The sequence below is a fragment of the Triturus cristatus genome, chromosome 10 (genome assembly GCF_964204655.1).
Source record: "Triturus cristatus chromosome 10, aTriCri1.1, whole genome shotgun sequence".
Lineage (NCBI taxonomy): Eukaryota > Metazoa > Chordata > Amphibia > Caudata > Salamandridae > Triturus > Triturus cristatus.
Window position 1 is genome coordinate 1,047,940,082 of NC_140593.1, and position 21,724 is coordinate 1,047,961,805.

Genomic DNA, 21,724 nt, shown 5'->3' on the forward strand with positions numbered 1-21,724 from the left:
GCTATCTTCTTGGTTCATGTTCTTCGGTGAATTACAATTTAGTGTAAAAGAACCCACCACATCCCTGTCTAACAATCACCAGGCAAATGAATAGAGCTAACCAGTGCTTAATTTGTAAAAAATTAAGGGGCTTATTTACAAGCCCTTTGCGCCGCCCGTGCGTCACTTTTAATATGGGAAAAAGTGTGACGCACTGATTGTAAATGAGCCCCCAAGTTCCAGGGGCCTCATCAGGAGGCCACTGCAGCCTACATCACCCATTGCCCTGCCAGCACTCTCAATGGCAGTACCAAACCAGCTACTAACCATCACACTCCCACAAGTGTGACAACTCAGACAATATTCCAGGCCCCCAAACCTATAAGATTACGCTGGGCAGCAGGTAATAGTCATTTTTAATGTATATTGAATTAGTAATCAACTGTTGTTGTACTCACTCTAAATCAGAAATGCAGCCCACCATGTGGCAGACTGTCAATAAGTGCCGGTGCTGCCAATTAAGTGCGGTGTCAATCACCGGAAACCACCGGCTCAAATTAAGCTCTGGAGCTAGCAAAAGAAACCGATAAAAGAATGTAGCGCTAGAGTTCCGGTTAAACCTTTGGCGCCTTCCTGATATATTTTTTTTTTTTTATGCAAAAGACATTTTAATACACAGAGAAAAAAAAATCCAAATACAATTTAATACAACTAATCCAAGAGAGACTGCGGCCTCAAACCCGCAAGTTCAGAGTGTAGGTTCGAAATGGGGCCCTAGAATTTGGGCCTAATGCAAACGCATGTGCGCAGGGACGGGAATGTAACCCTTAACTTGCAATGAGGCCCTACAATTAGAGTTTCTGTCGGCTTTCATGTTTACTTGCACTGACGCTTGGCTTGATAATATTGACATACGTTGAGGAATTCTTTAGTCTGACAGCAAAAAATTATATAAATATACACAAGAAGATATTGGCCTTATTTGACACAGAGCAAGTCAAGAGTGACGTTGCCAGTGTGACACGGTGTGGGTGGGCAGTTTAGAGCATTCACCAGCTGAGGAATGCAGGTGTCGTCATCACATCACAGGTTTCTAAACTAACACATACGATGTAAATATATTTTATTTACTATAGGTAGGGCAGCAATAAACGCGTTAAGCTGGTGTACCCAAAAAAAGTCGCGCCATAAACATGGGACCTCGTAAAGCGTCTACGGAAGGGACCCATCCCCGGAGACGATGATCAGTCAACTCCAGCACCCGCCACACTTTAAACCGCAGAGCTGCAGCTGGTCGGTCGTCTGTCAGTCTGAGGTAAACTCCCCGAGGTGTGCAGCCTCTCTACAGCGCCTGCCGCTCCCCTTCGCTCACGTCAGACGTGAAGTACTCAGCGCACGTGGAGGGATTTCATAAGGAGGTGAGAACAAAACCCCTAACACTGCTACACCGGGGTCAGGCAAATAGGCCTGGGCACCAGTATAAAAGTGGCACCTTTACTCGAACAGGTGGTAAACAAGCATTGGCAAAGCCAATAGGTCTCGCCTATGGGCGTGCTATTGGCTATGGCAATCGGGTGGGGGCGGGTGACAGTGGATAACTGGGTGGTTGGGAGAAGCAGAAACAGGTACGGGTGGGGAGAAGGTAAATAAGTGCTGTGGTGGGCTAGCATTGACTGTGTCAGAGTGCTTTAAAAAATATATATATATTACCTGAATCACAGTGTGAGCAGCGGATTGCCAGCGGAGGGACACTAATCAAATTTAATTAATCTGCGCTTGGTCCCTGCGCCACAGAAAGAAAAGAAAGTGACACACGACATGTGCTGCCCAATTAAAAGACAACAAATTAGAGTCACAATGATGCCAACGAATGAAGTAAAGGGAGGGTTCCAAGCCCATTATTAAATACACAAGTCTATCAAGCAAGAGCGCAAGCTCAAGCAGGCTCGGCCTAAAAAGGGGCCCTCATTTGCAAATTGTGGCAGCTTGGAACACTGGGCCAGATGTACAAAAATGGGCAATAGCGATTTCCTGCTTATCGAATAACATAACTGAAACTGAAACTGAAATTCCTAATGTTCCAAAGAATTTATTTTAAAATAGAGATTCCTACTTTGGTCGCAAATTGACTTACCTCTTTAATATTAATGAGGTGGTCGAAATTTGTGAACAACTATGAAGCACACCAATCACAGAGATGGTGGCCAGCAGGGGTCAGCAGACCACCATGTCTGTGATCACTTTTTAATAAAGCACACTTTTTTTCCTTTGGAAGGCAGCCCATTTTCCTTAAAGGAAGACAAGATGCTTTTTAAAAGATAAATTAGACTTTTACATTTAATTTTTTAAGAGAAGGCAATAGTTCTTGGGACCCTGCTTTCTCTCTTGACCACTCCCTGCTCATAAAAAATATATATTTTGAATTCTCAAAGGAGTCCTCCATATGACTCCTCATTTGAAAATGGTGACCCTTATCTTACAGCAGTCAGTAAAAAATGAATGCTTTGCAACTGTAATTCGGCTGCAAAACATTAATACACACCACTATGAATTGGGATTTGAAAGGGATGCCTTAAACATGCCCCTTTCAAATACTGAATTGCAATTTGGCTTTTGTACATTTTAATAAATGTTTTTTTGCCATCGTAAATGGCCCAATTTCTGCGAATTGGGCTGTTTGCATCTTTCAAAAAAGCTTGTACATATGGGATCAGCTGTACGACTGTTTTTTGCAGTTGCAAAAAAGAAATCAACTTCAAGTAGGTGGTAAACCACTCGCAAACAGGAAGAGTCCCAAGGGGACCCCCTCCCCTTTGTGAATGAGTGCGAAAATATTATTTTAGAGCAAGCAGTGGTCCCAGGGACTTACTGCCTGCCCTTAAAAAAATGAAACTGAAAAGTTTCATTTTTCTTTTTTAAATGCATGCCACGGGCTGCATTAAAAAAACACACAGCTTTATTGAAAAAGCAGTCACATAGATTGTGGTCTCATGACCCCAGCAGGCCACCATCCCTGTGAGTGCTAGCCCTTCCCAATGGGGTCGCAAATTGAGCTTGCCTCAAGAAAATTGATGAGGCATGCAATTTGCGACCCCATTGTGAATCGCAAACAGTGTCTGAGACACTGTTGTACATTCAGTTTAGCGAGTTGCAATTCTGCACAATTTGCAACTCGCAAAACTGATTGGCCATACATCTGGCTCATGGTCTTTTGTGACATGCAGTATGGATCTCCCCTGAGGATTGTGCGACCACTGACATTTATGATTCCTGCTGGCAGTAATTGTGGCAATATTGGGAAATGCTATAGTGGAATTTATTATCCTCCCTACTTCTTTCTACATCACGTTGTTGCTCGGTCATCGCCGACTATGATGAGATACTCACATCCGCCAATCACCTTCCTGATTCCTTCAATCTTCACTCCTCCTTTTCTCCCTCTTAGTCCCACATTTAAACCACAGTTGTTGGGGTCACCTATCTGAGGGGGCTTGGCGAAGGTGACTCAAAACGAATACAGAATTGTTTTAAAAACATTTGTTATCTTTGGGGAATTACAAGTAAATCATGTTCAGAAAAAATATAAAAATCTGCACTCGTAAGGTGCATAAAAATACAAGCTATATTTGTTTTTGTAGGGACCTTGGGAGTCTGGCCTGACTAATTTGGTACTTTTACTTTGCATTAAGCCGAATTTAGAACTTTGTTTAGAATCTATTACAAATTAAAAACAATAAAAAGCAATTGGACTGTGATTGGGAATAGAAAACGAGACAGTCAGAAAGAGAAGAGAGGTAAACTTAAGTCTCTTCTTGGGTTGATGGTGTTGGCATTAGTGTGAATAGGGTAGTAAATGAAACGGAGTGAGGACTTTGGGCGGAAGGTACCATACAAGGGGAATCCAAATTGTTGGTAGCGTCCTTTATCCTTGCACTGGGCTATGGAGTTGTTTTCTCCATAAATTCCTTGCCAACCGAAAAGTATTTGGTGCACCTTTCTTACAAGTGCCCAAAGCAAATGGCATGTTTCCTGTGGCTTCTGATTCATTGGTCAGCAATGAGATATCTTGGTGGCCATGCCCCTGCCCTTGAAGACAGACAGGGAAACATGGAAAGTGATTGGGAAGAAAGAAAGAAACATGTTCAAGATTTACTTTCTTGAATGGGTGTGCGCTTTTATGTGCTTTTCGGTAGGGCTTCTGGTGGGGGAGGGGAGGGGTCTTCTTTCTCTGGAAGTCACTATCTCCTGGTCCACTCTGCTCTTTCCGAAGTACAATCCAGAGCCCACTTTTCTGTGAGTATTTGTAGTTAGGGATTTTAGTTTTGCTTATTTCTCATCATAGTTCCCGATTTTTTGTTTGCCGAGCCGTCGTTTCCTTTCTTTTTTGCTAGACTGAAGACTTCGGTACCTTTGGCTGTTACTGCACTGGAAACATTTCTGACCTGAGAGGCGGCTATATATAGCTTTTGATCCCTGACATTATGTGAGTTTGGAAGAGGATGTTGTCTGGACCACTGGCAGAAGAAGGTAACATGGTAGTGGTTTTCTCAGCCACATAGATCAGGGGTGCTGCTATCAACAGTGCAGCAGGTGCAGTGGCACTGGCGCCCAGGGGTGTGAAGGAACTCTATACTACAATTATGGCTGTATTTTACTACCTAACCATGAGGAAGGGGGCTCAATTTTCTTTCTTGTATTAGTGCCTTTGCTACGAAATTGGCTTAGACTTTACTAAGCCCCCCATACGCTTCTGCCACCCTTAGCTCAAGCTGATTTCTTCTTTCTGGGTAGAATAATCAGCATTGCCCCTAATTGTTTAGAACCTATATTTGTGATTGGGCATGAAAGGATGGTATGTTTATTGCCTTCCATGGCAGTTGCTGTAATCTCTCTGTCTTTGTTTCCCAGGTTTTTTCTGCCATTCACTATATGTCTGCTTCCATATTTTTAGTCTTGGAAGGAATCTCTGTCCAGTTTTAGTTCCTACAAAGAGCTCTTTTAGAATTGTCCACTTGTAGCATTTCTTTGCAATCCTTTTCTTACGCGGGGATCAGCCAGAACCAGTTCGAACTGGCATTCGTCATATACCTGGTTTGTTCCAAGTCAGCTTCTGGCTGCACATCTCATTGGTGTATTCCAGCATGTGGGATCCAGAGATAGAATACCACAATCCGCTTCTAAAGGAGTGCTTTTCACTGCCCACGGGAACCTCTAGAGCGGTTTTCCAAAACTTCCCAGGCGACGCACCCCCTCTTCCAACTCGTGTTTGGGGGGGGGGGGTTGTTGTAAATCATACACTTGGCTCCATTGGGCAATGCAATCCACGCCTTGGATTCTATGATCTCCGGGATATGGTGTAGGGACTCATGCTTCATACACTTTCCCAAATCTTGCCACGGCCGGTGCTGTTCTTACTCCTCTCTGGGGCGCAAAAGCCCATATGAACATGTGTCAGTTCTATGCAGGCACTAGTCTATCATTGCACTAACACTGGCTCTTTATGTACCACACACAGCCAATTGAATTACTTTTGGAACATGATTATGTGTTAATTCCTCTGCAACCTAATGATACTTTTTATCCATCTCAAAAAATGAACTTTTCAATCAGCCTGGTAAGGATTCAAATGTTTTCCTTGCTGGTTCAACACAACTGTTGTGGCACCCATCTAGCCCAGAGAACGAACACCACAAGGGGGAGAACTTGTAGCTTGTTTCATTGCACAAGGATCCCTGCAAAATATTGAACTGTTCTGCTCTGTCTAATTAGAATTCAAACCTCTTGGTTATACACAAGCCTTTGCAGCAGGCACATTAACCTTAAAATATATTTCATGATTATTCAAACCTGCGACCAGTATATTATATGTAGATCACACCAGCAAGTGCATTTTCACCCCTAGCCCCTTTGACAGGATTATATCGAGAGTTCTAAATGCACACAGATCTCTGCAGTAGGTGAAACACATCGGTGATCAATGTCTCTATTGGGTAAACCAAGAACTGATTGATACTTCTAACCGCAGATTCTTGACCCTTAGAATATCCCCAGGTGCCAGACTGGATATGGAAGATTTTCCAGCAAAGCACCTGCGTACCAGTAGTTGGGGTGATGCAGCTCCACGTCGACTCTGCCCCTCCCTGGCAGTAACATTTAGAGCCGCATGTAGGTGCCACCCAGCATGCTCATATCAGTTCCTTTTTAGGTTTCGCCTGCACAGCGCTTGCGCTGTGCTTGAGAAATCTATTGTTTTTAATATAAACCTAAAAGGGATTTACATCCTGCTTCCTCTCTTTCCTGAAGTCTTATTGGTTCCTGTGTGTGTCACTTACCTTTCCTCCATTTCTATTGTTTGTAGCATATTTTCCTGCATTTACCAATGCTTGTTCCTCTCTGCTTCTCCTATCAGTTTCCCAGCCGCCGAAATACTGTTAACATCCACTTTGGTGGAAGTACATTTTCAGAAAGTTTTGCCTTTTTCTCTTGCAGCATATTTATATAACAATTTATCACCCTGAGAGATTAAGTGATTTGCATAGAATCACAGGATGTTGCACGACGGCGCCACCGAGAGTCTAACCAGGATCCCAAGCTCTGCAGCTCTGCCTGCTGCGCCACATCCTCTCCACTCCCGTGTTATCTGTCAGGGAGCTTAATTAAAAATTGTAGGTGGAATAGCCTTTACCAGTTCATAAAAACCAATTAATAGAATTCCTTCTTTTTCTCTAGAATTCCCTTTTGCATTTTGTAAGTTCTAAAAGCAATGGTTGCTGGTCTTACTTTCAGAAACGTTTTTGTAAGAGGTAAACATTTCAGTTTTTTACTTCAGGAGGAAATATTTTGGATTTATGCCTTACATTGTCAAACATTTACTACCAGTGCTTTTAATTTGCTGATCTCTCACAGTTCCTAAACAGCATCCATTCCTGACGCTGACACAACCTCTAAACACAATCCACCCCTGGCCCCTAGAAACCCCTCACCAAACCTATACTACACCCATCCCTGAACCCTAAAAGACCTTTCTACTCCTAAATTCCACCAATCCCTGTGCCCAAAAAATGTCTCAGGACACCTAAACTACACCCATCCTGACGCTAAATTCATCCCATTCCTGAATCCCAAAAGACCTTTCTCCGCCTACACCCCAAGCATCCCTGACCCCTTAAAACCACTTACCACCCTTAAACTCCACCCATCCCTGAACCGTAAAATCCCCCTCACTGCCCTGAACTCCACCCATTCCTGAACCATACACTCTTTCTGCCTGTAAACTTCCCCCATTTCTCTCTCCTTAAGCCCCTCACCGCCCCAAAACTCGACCCATTTCTGAGGCCTAAAACACTTCACTACCCTTAAACTCTACCCATCACTGAACCTTAAAAACCCTTATCAGCCCTACACTTTAGCCATCTGTGAACCCAAACAAATCTTCGAGACCCCTACACTCCACCCACCCCTAGACCCTAAAACCCCCTCACCAGCCCTCAATTCCACTCATCGGTGAACCACTAAATACCACCCATTCTTAATTCCTAATAAACCTCTCCATTCCTGAACTCTAAAACTTCCTTTCTATGACTAAACTCCACCCATCCCTGACACCTACAGACCCTTCATCTCTTCCTAAACATCACCCAGACCGAACTCCCCCTAAATCTACCAAATTTTATTATAATATTTTACTTTTCCTTAAAATGATCTTTCCTTCAAATTGTAATCTTTAATTTTCAATTTATTAGTATTTGCTTAAAATTGGTTTCTCAAAATTTGGTTTCCTGCAATGTGCTTTCTCAGTTTTCATTAAGTCACATACATCACCCTGTCCACCCACCTGCGCTATAAATACCGTGCTGCTGTAGACAGTGCATCCTCATGAAACTAAGGGATCACATTTACAATATAAGTCCATCCACAACCACAAAACAGGTCCACGCACAGCCACAAAACTGTCTCAAGCACTGCCACTCAAAAGCTATGCCACTGCATCATCTTCTGTATCTCAGTAAGGGTAACCATCTCTAGGGGCCAAACACTGGGTCCGAGATACTACAACATTAACCTACTCTCTATCTCGGCTCTTAGCGGCGGTATCCCACTCCCGCCCACCACTATGAATAACACTCTTGACCTCAACGAGCACTATATAAATTCCATGTTCAAAATCATGGACACCCTTGCACCTACACAACTAAAAGGAATCCTGACCAAACAAACCAACCCCTGGTTCAACTGTGACCTTAACGAGGAACGTCGTCACCTCAGACTTGCAGAAAGAGCTTGAAGACATTTCCCCTCCTTGTCCAACCTCAAACTCCTATGACAAAAATAGCATTTACAATAGGCACATCAGGAACTCTAAAGCAACCTACTTCCAAAATCAAATCGACCAAAAAAGCTGTTCCAAATTATCCAAAACCAGACGAAACGTAAGAGCGAACCCCCCCTTCCTCAGCCAACAAAACACTACCTAACTGTGCACCCTTTGCGACCTTCTTTTTTTAGAAAACCACGCTACTCTCCAGCGAAATACAGAATGCTATGCACCTCATACCCCACATGATTAGGAAGGCTGCTCGAGAAACCCCTCCATGCTCACCCAAAAATAATGCCAGCTGGTCTAGCTTCAAAACCTTCGAAGAAAATTACATCCTAAACATTTTGTCATCTCTTAAATACTTCAACCACTTCAACCACTTTAATGTCCCTCTCCCCTCTAAATTCCTCAACTAGTCCATCCACCTCCTACTCCCATTAGGGACCACGATAATCAATGCCTCACTCACTCAAAGCAACCTACCTGATTGCCTCAAAAAGCAGGTAGGTCACTTGTATGCTAAAAAAAACAACTCCGACCAGTCTGATCCCAATTATTACCGCCCTTTCTCCAACATCCCTACTTTAGCCAAACTCTTAGAATAATGTGTACACTTACAGCTTTGTGATCACATTGAGCATTTCCAACTGCTCGACCAATGTCAGTCTGGCTTCCGACAGGGTCATAGGACCAAAATGGCCTTGGTCCACATTATCGATCATGCCCTCTTCTCTCTCGACCAGAATGAATCTTGCTTACTTATTCTTCTAGACCTGTCAATCATGATAACCATTTGAACCTTCTAGAACACAGGATAGGTCTCTCCGGCACTGTACTAAAATGGTTCTCTTCTTTTCTCCACAACAGATCTCAGTGCATCCTAATGAACTATGCTCTCTCTGGCCGGTCACCAGTGTCGTTGGGCATAGCCCACGGCTCTACTCTCTCCCCGACACTGTTTAGCTTGTATATGGAGCCCCTAACTGAAATCCTCAAACTCGAACACATTTCCTACCACATGTACGCAGACGATACCCAACTGTATCTGAAAATCTCTTCTCATCAATATCCTCAAAAACACCCTGACACAAACACAATATTGGCTGACCCATCATCACCCCAAACTCAATGCCCTCAATACAGAATTCGTACTGATCTCACAAACCACCATTGCCCCCATTATCAAAGACTGGCTCCCTCATTTTACTGCCTTGAATTGTATCCCACATATCATTGATTTTGCTAAGTCCCTAGGTATAACCTTAGACAAAGCTCTCTCCATGCAATACATTATTTATGCCACAAGAGGAGCTAACCATCAATTACATATCCTAAGGAAACGTAAACCTCTCCTCCCCTTGGCAGACATACAAACAGCGGTTCAAGCTCTTGTGCTATCGAGATTAGACTATGGTAGTGCCACCCTTGTGGGCCTTCCGGAAATTGAGCCTGCACCCCTAAAAGCTACCCTAAATGCAGCTGCTAGGATCATCACTGGCTCAAAAAACGTGATCACATCACTCTCGACCTGCAATCCCTGAAATTGCTACCCTATGGGGCCAGGCTCTACCTCAAAATTGCTTGTATGACACACAAAGTGCTGCACCACAATACTCCCTCCTATCTGACACAGATATTGACATTATTGGGTGGGAACAGAACCTCTAGAAGCACAAGCTCCTTACTACTCAAACCACAAAAAATCAAAAAACAAAACCTACAAGCAAATGAAATTGCCCCCACAATTTGAAACTAGTCTCCTCCCGAGCTCAGATGCAGCCCATTAACCTCCATCTTCAGGAAAGTAGTAAAAACACTACTTTCCAACAAATTCCTATCAAAATGAGGTTCTTACCTCCTTATCCTCATGAGCGACCAATTTTTTGCTACTCCTATCATTTATATTTATATTTGTAAATATTGTTCTTTGTGATCAATATCATGTCTGTACATTATCACCATTTGTAGCACATTGTACCCATGTTCCTACTTGTAAAGTGCTCTGTCACCCGTAAGGGTCTTATTAGCGCTACATAAAACTCAATAAATAAAATAAAATAAATAAGTCTGGCTTTGAGAGGACCTTAATGCACCTGACTGAAAGGCAGAGCATGTGGTATTTTACCTTTTTCATGCATTAAATTCTCTTCCTGAAACACTTTCCTATGGCTAATGGCATTTCCTATTACTGTTGAGTGGCTGTGCTCCACTGCACTCAGCAAAATATTGACACCTTTCTGTTAGGTTTACACTATGTAGTCAAATAGGTTTGTAAATGAATGGATAAATAATTACCTTGGGGTGACTTTGGCCATTCACCTCGGTCCCTTCCCTCGTGCGTTCTTGGACAAGGCTTTACTGAATATCTCAGTAGCCTTTCAGGATGGAAAAGGAAGGGAGGAAGTGGAGAACTGCAACAGAAGTAACTTTGGAAAATTATAAATGATGATGCAGGTGGAGGTACACGTACGCCCAAGATAAGTATTCATGAGAGTCACAAACAAGCGTCTATGAAGTGAACTCACTACCAGGATCAAGCACGCCTAAGAAACCACAAAGGGGCTGGTGGTGCAAGGACAGTGAGTTATCCAGAAACTGAGATGAGTCCATAATGTTGCCTTGATGTTGTGATGGGAGCCTCTGTCAGGCAGATACCACCCTAGGGGGCAGCAGAGCTTGGGCACACGTGGCAAGGACATTTGAGGGAGGAAGGCAGCAAGATTGCTTCATGCAGCTAAATACTGCCAAAGTCTTCTATTAGATCAATAGTTTCAGAGTTCAGAATACTTTTGGGTTTTCTGTTTCACTTCTTTACAGACACCACTTAGTCTGTCCCAATTGTATATCACATTATCATTGAAGATATAGATATGGATCTGGCGACACAGAAAGAAGGAATACAAGCAAATGTACCTAAATCAAAAGTTTTAATTTAGACTAGAAAGCCTCATCCCAAGGAGCAAAATAGTTTCTCCTAATATTGAACACACTGGAAGAATCGTATATTTTAGCATCTGTACTTGCTTTTGATTCCAATGACAATATTTCTGTAGGTAATATGGGGCAGAATGAGTGACACATGTTTGAACATTACATTGCACGCCCCAGTTTCCCATGTCCATTATATGTGCATGCTGCTAACAATACCAGTGACTTTTGGCCCATCCACAGATCACTATGAAGGATGATATTGGCACACTGGTCATTGACAATGGAACCCACATGTGCAAAGCCGGATTCGCAGGAGATGATGCTCCAAGTGTTGCCTTTCCAACCATTGTCGGACGCCCAAAACAGCAAGTATGTGCTCTTCATTTGCATTGAGCGAATGGTCTAGGTTGGCTGTTTGTTTTATTTTCTGAGTGCACTGGTTAACAAATATGACAAACTACAGCAGCACTAGGCCATAGCGTTTCTCTATCACATAAATGATGATAAAATGCATCTCTGGCCCCATTGAAACATTTCCCCAAAAATTGACTGGTACAGGCAAATTCTTTATAGGCAGTCAAAATTAGGGAGATTGGCTTTTATCTTTGAAGATTTATGTATCATTTGTTATTTTATTTATTCTAACTTATGAACCTCAATTCGTCTGTGCTCCATGCTTGAGCTGAACGCCATATTCATTGTGAAAAGGATCCATACCCCACCAGTCTGAAGTGGTTCAAACTCTGAGCCAGTTTCCCATCAGTCCCTAATTTTGCCGTTAATTATGAAGGCACGGGGTGAGTTGCAATAGGTGTTACGATGAATTTGTACTTAATGTTATGCTCCTCAACGGAACTCGTTCTCTGCTGAAGGGGGAGGGAATGGTAGTTGTTGGTATTCCATTTCTGCTATGAAAACATTACATTTCATATCTTTCTGAACTCCTGGTAGTTCACTTGAAAACTTAAACTCTGGTTGTATTGCTTCCCTGTGCTCAGACCAGTTCTGCTTTTTTCCTTTTCTCCTCGTGCTGATCACTTTGTGCAGAATAATTAGATCTAAGGGTTCAGCTGGGTAAGTATATATTTTTTTTTTTGTCTTTTTTTTTTTGTCCTCATCTCACCTTTAAACCTAGGCAGATTTTACAAGCCGAGAATTGAAAAACTGGGCGCCCTTTGACTCACTGCCTTAGTCGCTGCCCCCTTGGGCTTCCCCACGCTGTTGAGGATAGGTGTAATCATTGGACCAGGATTCAGCCTTCATGGCACTAGCGATTAATCAGTTGCAAACGACCTCCCCACACTAATAGGGGGGACCAGATGTTTCCGTCTACTTCTGTCTTGTCTTCCTGGTTCAAACATGCCATATTCAGCGCGGCTTTTACCCAGTCTTCTCTATTGGGAGGAGTCGGGTCCTTCCACCTTAGACATATCTCTCTCCTAGCCAAAATAATTAGATATAATAGTAATCCCTTTTCTAATTGGGACAATGCTTCCTTTATAGAGTCGTTTGAACCAAAGAATACAAGGTTTACATCAACTTCCAATTCTATATCAAAAATAAGAGTCAAGATATCCCCCACATTCCTCCAAAATGAACACAGTTCTATACAATCAAAAAACATATGTATATCATCCGCTTTGTCATATTTACATCTGGGGCATTGTGGAGTCGGGACCGGGGCAAACCTAGCAATTCTGGCAGGAGTATAATAAAGCCTATTCAGCACAAAGAAATGGTTTTTTTCAGCCTAGCAGGCCTTATATATCTATAGAGTAACTTAAAGGAAGATTCATAACCTGCTTCGATGGGGTGGGCTTGAGGGAGAGGGCTCCACACCGATGCTTGAGGCGGGATCTCTCTATCCTCCGCCTCGAGCAGATTTGTATACCATAGGGATATTTCTTTTTTCCTTACGTGTGGATCCTGAAATAGATGCTCCATGTCCCAATTCCCTTTGATTTCACTCACTTCTGCCTCATGCCATGATCTTAACTGAAGGTATTTGAACCTCGAAAGGGTGGGGCCAATCTTGGCCTCTAACAGCTCCCATGGGAGTACCCCCTCTGAGTCTACCAGGTCGGACCATCTCCCCAAACCCGCCTTTCTTATAGGGATAGCAAGGCCGTCCTTCAGACACTCTGGGGTCCCTGGTGAATCCCATATTGGAGCAAAGTGGGAGTAATAGCCTATACCCAGAGTTCGCCTTATTTTGTACCAGTTTAATAAAGCAGTTTTCAGAACTTTGAGGCGTACACGTTTAAAGAATCTGGGGGCCCCAAATTTATACAGAAACCCACTTTGTCCAAAATCCACCTCTGCTGAAATCATTTCCCCCAACAGCCTGCCCCATCTAGATTCTACCAGAGTTGTTAATAGCATCCTGGTGCCCTTGAACTGGAATGCCATTAGATACCAATTAATATCTGGTAGGGCCAGGCCGCCCTTCAGAAGCTTTCTTCTTAGTTTTTTCCATGAAAGTCTTGCACTCTTCTGCGCCCATATAAAACTTCCTATTTTGCCCTGAATTTTACTAATAATTTTTGGTGGAGAAGTGAGGGGGATCGTATTGAAGAGGTATGTCAATTTTGGAAGAACCGACATCTTTACTAGGTTTACTCTTCCATATATCGTCATAGGAAGGTTCTTCCACCTAGCAAAGAGATAATCTATGTCCTTTTCGATTTTGGCTATATTTAGGAGAGGTATTTTCTTCAGGTCATTCACTATTTTTATTCCGAGATATTTAAACTCCCCACTCTCAGAACCTAAGCTATATGTAGTGTTCCAACACATAATTTCTGTTTTATCCGGGTTTGCTAGGTATCCTGACAATGCACCGAACTCTTGCAGCAATATCTCAATCCGGGGAATCGCTGTATTGGGGTCACTGGTGTAGATAATAATATCATCGGCGTAAAGTGCAATTTTACTATCATAGTCCTGTGATACAAATGGACTTATATCTTTATCCAGCCTAATCATTTGCGCCAAAGGTTCAATATATATATTGAACAAGAGAGGGGACAAAGGACATCCCTGCCTTGTTCCTCTCCTTATTTCAAAGCTGGGGATCAGAGAACCATTTAGTAGAATTTTCGCCGATGCCCCAGCATAGCAATTTTTTAGGGTCTGAATAAATATCGGGCCTATACCTGCTGTCTCTAACGCTTCCCATAGGAAGCTCCAACATACTCGATCAAAGGCCTTAGCGGCATCTAAGGCCACTAAAGCCAAGTGGTCACCTCTGATCTCTGCCAAGTCAATATTCCCAATCAAGATTTGGGTTTGTTCCTGGATAGATCTCCCGACCATGAAACCCTTCTGATCTATATTTATTAGATTTGGTGCCAGTTTTGCCAATCTCTCTGCTAAAATGCCCACAAAGATTTTATAGTCCGCATTTAGCAGAGAGATTGGACGATAAGAGTCTGCCACCAGAGGATTCTTTCCTGGTTTCAATATTAAAACTATTATGGCTTCTTTCCATGATCTGGGGACCACCCCGGAGGTACTGTAAACTGCGTTAAAGAGTGTATGGAGAATTGGCAGGAGTTCTTCTACTAACAATTTATAGACCTCATTAGGGAGAGAATCAAGACCTGCCGCTTTCTTATTTTTTGCCCTCTTAATTTGGGCTCTTATCTCCTCAATAGAGATAGGTGCTTCTAACTGACCTTTGGCGGCTTCAGTTAACAGGGGGAGGGAATGGAAACTTTGTGTAGTTGTTGGTACTCCATTTCTGGTATGAATACAGTGAATTTCATATTTTTCGAAACTCCTGGTAGATCACTTGAAAACTTAAACTCTGGTTGTATTGCTTTCCTGTGCTCAGACCAGTTCTGCTTTTTTTCCTTTTCTCCTCGTGCTGGTCAATTTGTGCAGAATACTTAGATCTAAGGGTTCAGCTGGGTAAGTATTGGTTGGACAGTCTCTGTAGAAAGGTTAAAATGCTCTGCAAGCACTAAGTCAAGACTAACTATTACCAAACTTATTAGAGGGGCGTTGACAAACTCATGAAACCTTAGTATTTTGTGGGCAGAGGGGAGGTTACTGTGCAGGGTACCACTCATGGGAGGCTCTTGGCCACCGTTGACTGGTTTGCCAGGGGATGGTGGTATCTAATCCTATATGTGTGTAAGGAGATCCCGAAGCTGCTTGAGTGAGGTCTGAATATGATTTGGCGCCTTGCTTTTCACCTAGTCTCACAATTGACTTTGTTACCTTAACTCACGATGCTTATGGGACACTGGGCAGCTGTGCATGGAGTCCTCCTTACGGGCATTATCATTTCAATGGGAAATGTGAACCTTGATAGGAGTGTGATATCTTGAGTGTCCATTTCCCCTATTTGTTTGTGTTGGCTAGAATAGGAGATTAATTAGTAAAATACCTGACTCTATAGTGAATACTTGACTCGGGATTATCTGTGAGGACCTCTATTTAAATGTCTTTGTGCTATTATTTGACAAGTCATTTAAAAAGAATAATAACAAATCCCTGGCACAACAATATAAACCCCAAAGACCAAATGTGAATATTAAAATAAGATCAGTAAATAAATAATTACCCCAGGCGCTTGTCTTTGATGTCAGCAGGCAGCGCCGGGGGAGCATAAAAACGCTCCTGGTGCCCCGCAGCGCGGGACGCGCGCGGGCAAAGCCCGGGACAAGGGCGGGGCCGTTTGTGGCCGGAGGAAGCTGGGCTGGGCCACCTTATTTACCTCGTCTCTTCTGTGATCTGTTGGCACATGAGGTAGGAGTGGTTCAGATCTGTATTTATTCTGTCCTATCCCCTGCTGCACTAGGTGCACTGTGGGTTGCATAGCACCTTATAATGAATAAATGAAAAACGGGCGACAGGGTGGTTGGCACCTTGGACACTTTTTTAAAAAGAGCGGAATCTGTTTTAATCCACGAAATAGAGGCTACCGAACGATGACTTTCATTAGACCCTAGGATATTAGGGGGGGTGCTACGTCATGTCCACTTTTACATACTACCCGGTCATCACCTGAAGTAGTTGCTTCGACCACTTGTCCTCGGTCTAGGCTGCCTAGTCCATCTATTACGAACTTTGAGCACCACTCGTCACCTTCACCCAGTCTCTCGTGCCTCCCCGCTGGAGTAACAACAAGAGGGATGAAAGTGGTGGGTAGATCTAATAAAGCGCCACAGAAAAAAGCAAGGAAGGGGCGTTGTACCACAAAACCTAAACCTCTTTTTCCTCCTACTGCCACGAACGTGGTATTTGTTTTTGGTGGCTCAAGTACTGTATCCACTGACATTTCTTCTAAAGTTTTTACAGACCATAACCACCTCACGAGTGGTAATGACTTTCCTTCTGTTCTTAAGGAGCAATTAGCCATTTTATTTGAGCCACTCATCAAAAGACTGGATTCTGTCGACCATAGGCTAGCTAGGATTGAGGATGCCTTGGCACGTCTACCTCAAGAGGACCAGGGCCTGTATTCCAGGGTAGTCACTACTGGTAACATTTTGGCTTCAGTGGGGGATATTCATAAGGACCTGAGTGGTGCTAAGGTACAAGCCAAAATACATGTGGCTGGGGTAGATATAGCCGGTAGTGAAAGGATCATCCAGCCAACTGGGCCAAGTATTGTCGAGACAATCTGTAACCAAGTTCCATCTGTGCCAATGAGCCCTCGGGGGTCGAATAATATCAGTGATGTTGGTCGTAAATCGAGGCATCCCCACCTTCACTTGCCCCCTGAAGCGATCCCCTATACGATTATCCTGGTGAATGTTCCCCCCCTTCCTCTGGGCACACAAGAACACTGGTCCTCTCTTAAAAATAAGGCCCTACATCACCTGAATAAAGTGACAGACATTGGGGTTGGTTTATTCGAGGAATTTAAAATGGCTAGACGGATTGAATGGGTTGGCCAATCTGCTAAAACCTTGAAAGAGGATTGTGTAGTTTTGAGTTTCAGGCCCCCGGGTTTGGTCCGTCATATTTTAGAGACGGCCGGTCATGCGCCAGTTGTAGGGGCCTCTATTGGCATACTCCCCCTTTGTTTATTTTACCGACAGTACTCGCTCCAGAGAAACAGGGATGCCCGTCCAGTCAAACGTAATCACCTTAGGCCAGTCACCTCTTTTCAGTTTAATAATCGTTTTGATGCCATCTCTTCACTTGAAGAAATAGATTGACAGTGGGTGGGTGCCTTCGGGGGAGCAGTGATAGGAGGTCCTGAGATAGGAGGAGTATTACCCACTACCAGTCATTTTAACCCAGTAGACCTTAGGGACCAAACCTTGGCTCCCACCACTGCCCTAATGACTCCGGTTAGTCGCTCTTTGGCCCCTGATGTTGCCACTGGGTGCCAGCTCCCTATCCCGCAGAAAGAAATTATGATTATTTCTTCGTGGAATATAGCGGGTCTGGAATCAAAAATTGGGTCAGTAGATTGGTCATTCTTTATTAATGGAGTGGACATATGGGCGTTTCAAGAAACCTGGTCAGTGGACAATGTGTTTCATGCTGGTTACCTAACTTTTTCGAAACCGGCAAATAAGGGTTTGAGGGGGAGGCCTAACATGTTGGGTTAGGCAATACGAGGGGATAACTGTGGACGAGATTCCCTTTGACAATCCCGATATTCTCGCTATAAGAGTAAGATCTTCAGGAGGCCTTGATCTACTCCTGTTTAACGTTTACGCTAGAGGTCAACCGGGGGGCAGGAGTTCTCCGGTTATTGCAGCCCTTGAGACCCTCTTAGCGGAGGGTGTTTATAAAATCAACTTGATCATCACTGGAGATTTTAACACATGCTTCGAGCCGTTGGATTTTGATGATGGTAGGCTTAGTGAGGAGGTGGATTGTCTTTGGGGGGTGCCACAGCTGGACCTCCAACCTATTAAAAAATGGACCGAGGCTGCACTCCAGGTTAAAGGGTTGTGCCTGGAATGGGGTTTTAGGGCAGCCAATGGTAGGACTAAGTCTGACGCACTGGGAGGGGCAACCTTTGACAACGGCCGCCACAAAAGCAGGATAGACTATAGCCTAGTAAAAGTGGAATTTTGGCACCATGTCTTAGACATGGAAATACAACCCCGCCCTGAAAGCGACCATGATCCCTTGGTACTCACACTAAAAAGTTTGAGCTTTGGCCCTACAGCCACTCTGGAGTTTGACAGCAGCTCTAACCACGTAATACTGGGAAACGATCTGAGAAGGGTCCTTTGGGACAAGGTGGCCCTTGATGAAAAAAGTGTGTTAGAAGTTAGGGCATTAGTGACAGGATCATTGGGGAAAATGAATGACTGTGGCTCACAGGAGACACTTAAAGCTAACTTGCCAACAATCCATAACGAGCTTTTTAGTAGTCTGAAAAAGTACTTTGTAAACACCAAGCCATTAAGAGCGAATCGTAAGCTGGAACCCACCTCTTGGTATAATGATCTTTGCAGGTCCACCCACAAAGTTCTTGTTAATGCCATTAAATCTAGGAACCACGCTTCCATCCAACAATCTAGGGCACTTTATAAATCCACCTTAAGAATTGCAAAAAGAGACTGGGATAAGGAGCGATGGAAGTAGCTGCTGCAGGCATGTAAAGGGAGGAATATGACCCAGTTCTGGGATTTAATAAAATGGGGGAATGGGCAAAGGCTGATCACTCCTAACAATAACGTGGATCCACACCATTGGGTTGCCTTTTTTGAAGCTCAATATCGCCAGGGTACGGAGAGGGAAAGCACCTCTCCATCTATAAGTATAGATACCCCCTTGACGTTCAGCACCAAGGAGGTTGAGGTGGTATTAAAGAACATTCCAAGCGGCAAGGCACCTGGGCCCGACTGCATTCCCCCAGACTTATTTAAACAGAATAGTGATCTTTGGGTTCCCTATATCACAACCTTGATTAATTCTTTGGCGGGGGGAATTCCATTTCCACCCTCTTGGTCCGGGGCGGAAATTATCCCGATTTACAAGAAGGGGGACCGTTCCGCTCCGGCCAACTATAGGCCCATTAGCCTTATCGATGCCCTACAAAAAGCCACAGCTCGGGTCCTTCTGGGCAGGATCCAAAGCTGGATGACTAATGAAAACATTTTATCTCCCTTACAAGTAGGGTTTCGGGCTCACATGGGGACATTAGATCAAGTCTTCAGATTTGTTATGCTCTATTGGAAGGAGGTCCTTTTGGGTAAAGGCCTGATTTTTGCAGCATTCATAGATTTAAAATCTGCGTTCTAAATTGTGGGCAGTTTTGTTGGGACTAGGGATGCCCAAGGAATTGGTGGATTTTGTGGTTAAACTCCACAATTCTAATTATGCACAGGTTCGGTAGGGGGAAACCAGGTGAGGTCACTGAGAAATTTAGTGTGGGGAAGGGCGTTCGTCAGGGGTGCGTCCTGGCCCCAACACTTTTCTCACTATTTATTAATGGGGTGGTACAGTACTTTGATAACTTTCCCACAGATGCGCCCATGTTGGATAGACAAAGGGTACCTTTGCTCATGTTCGCCGACGACACTCTGATTCTATCGAAAACAAGGCAGGGCCTTCAGCTGGCACTGTCCCGTTTTGAGGAGTTCTGTAGCGATCATGAGCTAGTGATTAATGTGGGAAAGACCAAATTTATGGTACTCCATTGGGGAAAGGTCTGTTTCTGCAAGAGTCTACATGAGTGGGAAGCCCCTGGAACAGGCCAACGTATTCACCTATCTGGGTATCACCATAGGAGAAAAATTGAGTTGGTCCCCCCAGGTGAAGTTACTTGCATTGAAACATTCCCAGTTAGCTGGGGCGTTGTTAAAGGAACATAGGCTCTCCCAGACCAAGCCAATAGCTCCAGTTGTAAAATTGTACACCCTGAAAATCATACCACCCATACTCTATGGCGCTGAGATTTGGGGTTGTAGCAATTTAACTGACTTAACATTGGCCCAAAACAAGTTTTTAAGATCTATTTTGGGCCTCCCCAGATCGACCCCCCGTATTCCCCTCCTTCTTGACCTGGGATGCAATGCAATCGAGGACATTGTTCATTTTAGAATGCTGGCTTTTTGGAGAAGGCTCTGGACTGTCCCAGAATTACTTCCATTTGCTAATGCTTTATTTGAAATAAGGGGTCTGGATCGTTCAAATAAGATTTTATGGCTCTCTAGAATTAAAACTCTACTTATTGAGATGGGGATGAGGGACTTATGGGTGTCCCCTGAATCGGCTGTATTCCCAATGAAAGTATCATATAAAGCAGCATTTTTGGACTTAATTAAAAACTGGAGGCATTCCTTCATGGGTGGTTCCTCACTGACAAGAGCTTTTTTGGACTTCAAAGATGACCCCCGGATGGAAGGCTACTGGGATTTAATTACGAAACCTAGAGATCGCAGGTTGTTTCACCAGTTTCAAGTAGAAACTCTCCCCCTTAGGAAATTCACCCGCAACTAGACAATTGGCAAGGGAGACAAGTGTCCATTTTGCCCAGATTTAGTTGAAAATATTGACCATCATTTATATGTTGTCCCTGCTTACCGTTTACCCAGAAGCGAGTGGCTTAAACCCCTGTGCAGAAATTTGGGGTACGAACTCTGCAATGATAGCTAAAAGTCTTCTGAAAAATGGCGGCGACTCCATCACCATAATAGGGGTCGCCAAGTTTCTGAGTTGGTCCTGGGCAATCCGCGAAAGAGAAGGAGGGTGATGATTGTCAGTCAAGGACGCTTTTACGATTGTTTTATCATGAGCCAAAAACTAGATGTATGTATACATGTAAAGTCCCTGTGATTGTTATATTTAATACTGTTCTTAAAGGCTTTCTTTTCGCTAAAGTAAGGCCGCCCTTACTGTATTTCATCGTACTCTCAATTTTTTTTAATTTTTTTTTTTTTATTAGTTGGAGCCATCAGGTGTAGGAAAAAGTTGGCTTCCAATTATTCATTATGTTTTGATTTTTACTTCTCTATGTTTTTATCTTTAGGCCCATTATGATTTATAATGTGGGATTACAATACCTGTATGAGTTCACTTTCTTTAACTTTGCATTTTATACATTGTCATGCACTATATGCACTTTAGATCGTGGCCTTCTGGCCCGATATTGGGAATGTTATCATTAGGGATTCTTTGAATCCGTCTCAGTTGCTTATCGTGCCTTATACTTCATAAAAAGGTTGGCACCTTATTTTATATCAGGTCTTGGCTTCCGGTTTGACATTAGACATATTCATACCGGAACCCTCTAGGAATTTGTCTGTGCAGGCTTTCTTGTACTTGATTTTTATATAATACTTATGGTGGATTTTAGGAAAAAATAAGGACCATTTGTATTTGAATGAACTTGCTCATTTGCACATTGTATTTCATAATGTTCCGTTTATATTGTATTTTTAGGTCACGGTTATAGCGCTTGATATCAGGAATACTTTAGTTTTTTTTTACTGTGTAAATGAAATGTATTGTTGTACGATCTGTTCACTTTCAAGGCATTAAGTTGTCAAATAAAGTATTCTGATGATGATACAT

The 21,724-nt window shown here is 43.3% G+C and overlaps 1 protein-coding gene across 2 annotated transcripts in view; it reads left to right on the top strand.

The window, feature by feature from the left end:
• Window positions 1-21,724, top strand: part of LOC146796529 (actin, cytoplasmic 1-like) — a 95,002-nt gene that overhangs the window by 29,700 nt on the left and 43,578 nt on the right. For both annotated transcript variants that reach the window (XM_085629145.1, XM_085629144.1), the window contains exon 2: window positions 11,468-11,596. In XM_085629145.1, coding sequence (XP_085485271.1) covers window positions 11,474-11,596 — 123 coding nt within the window. In that variant the 5' untranslated portion in view covers window positions 11,468-11,473. The remainder of the gene's footprint in view (window positions 1-11,467; window positions 11,597-21,724) is intronic.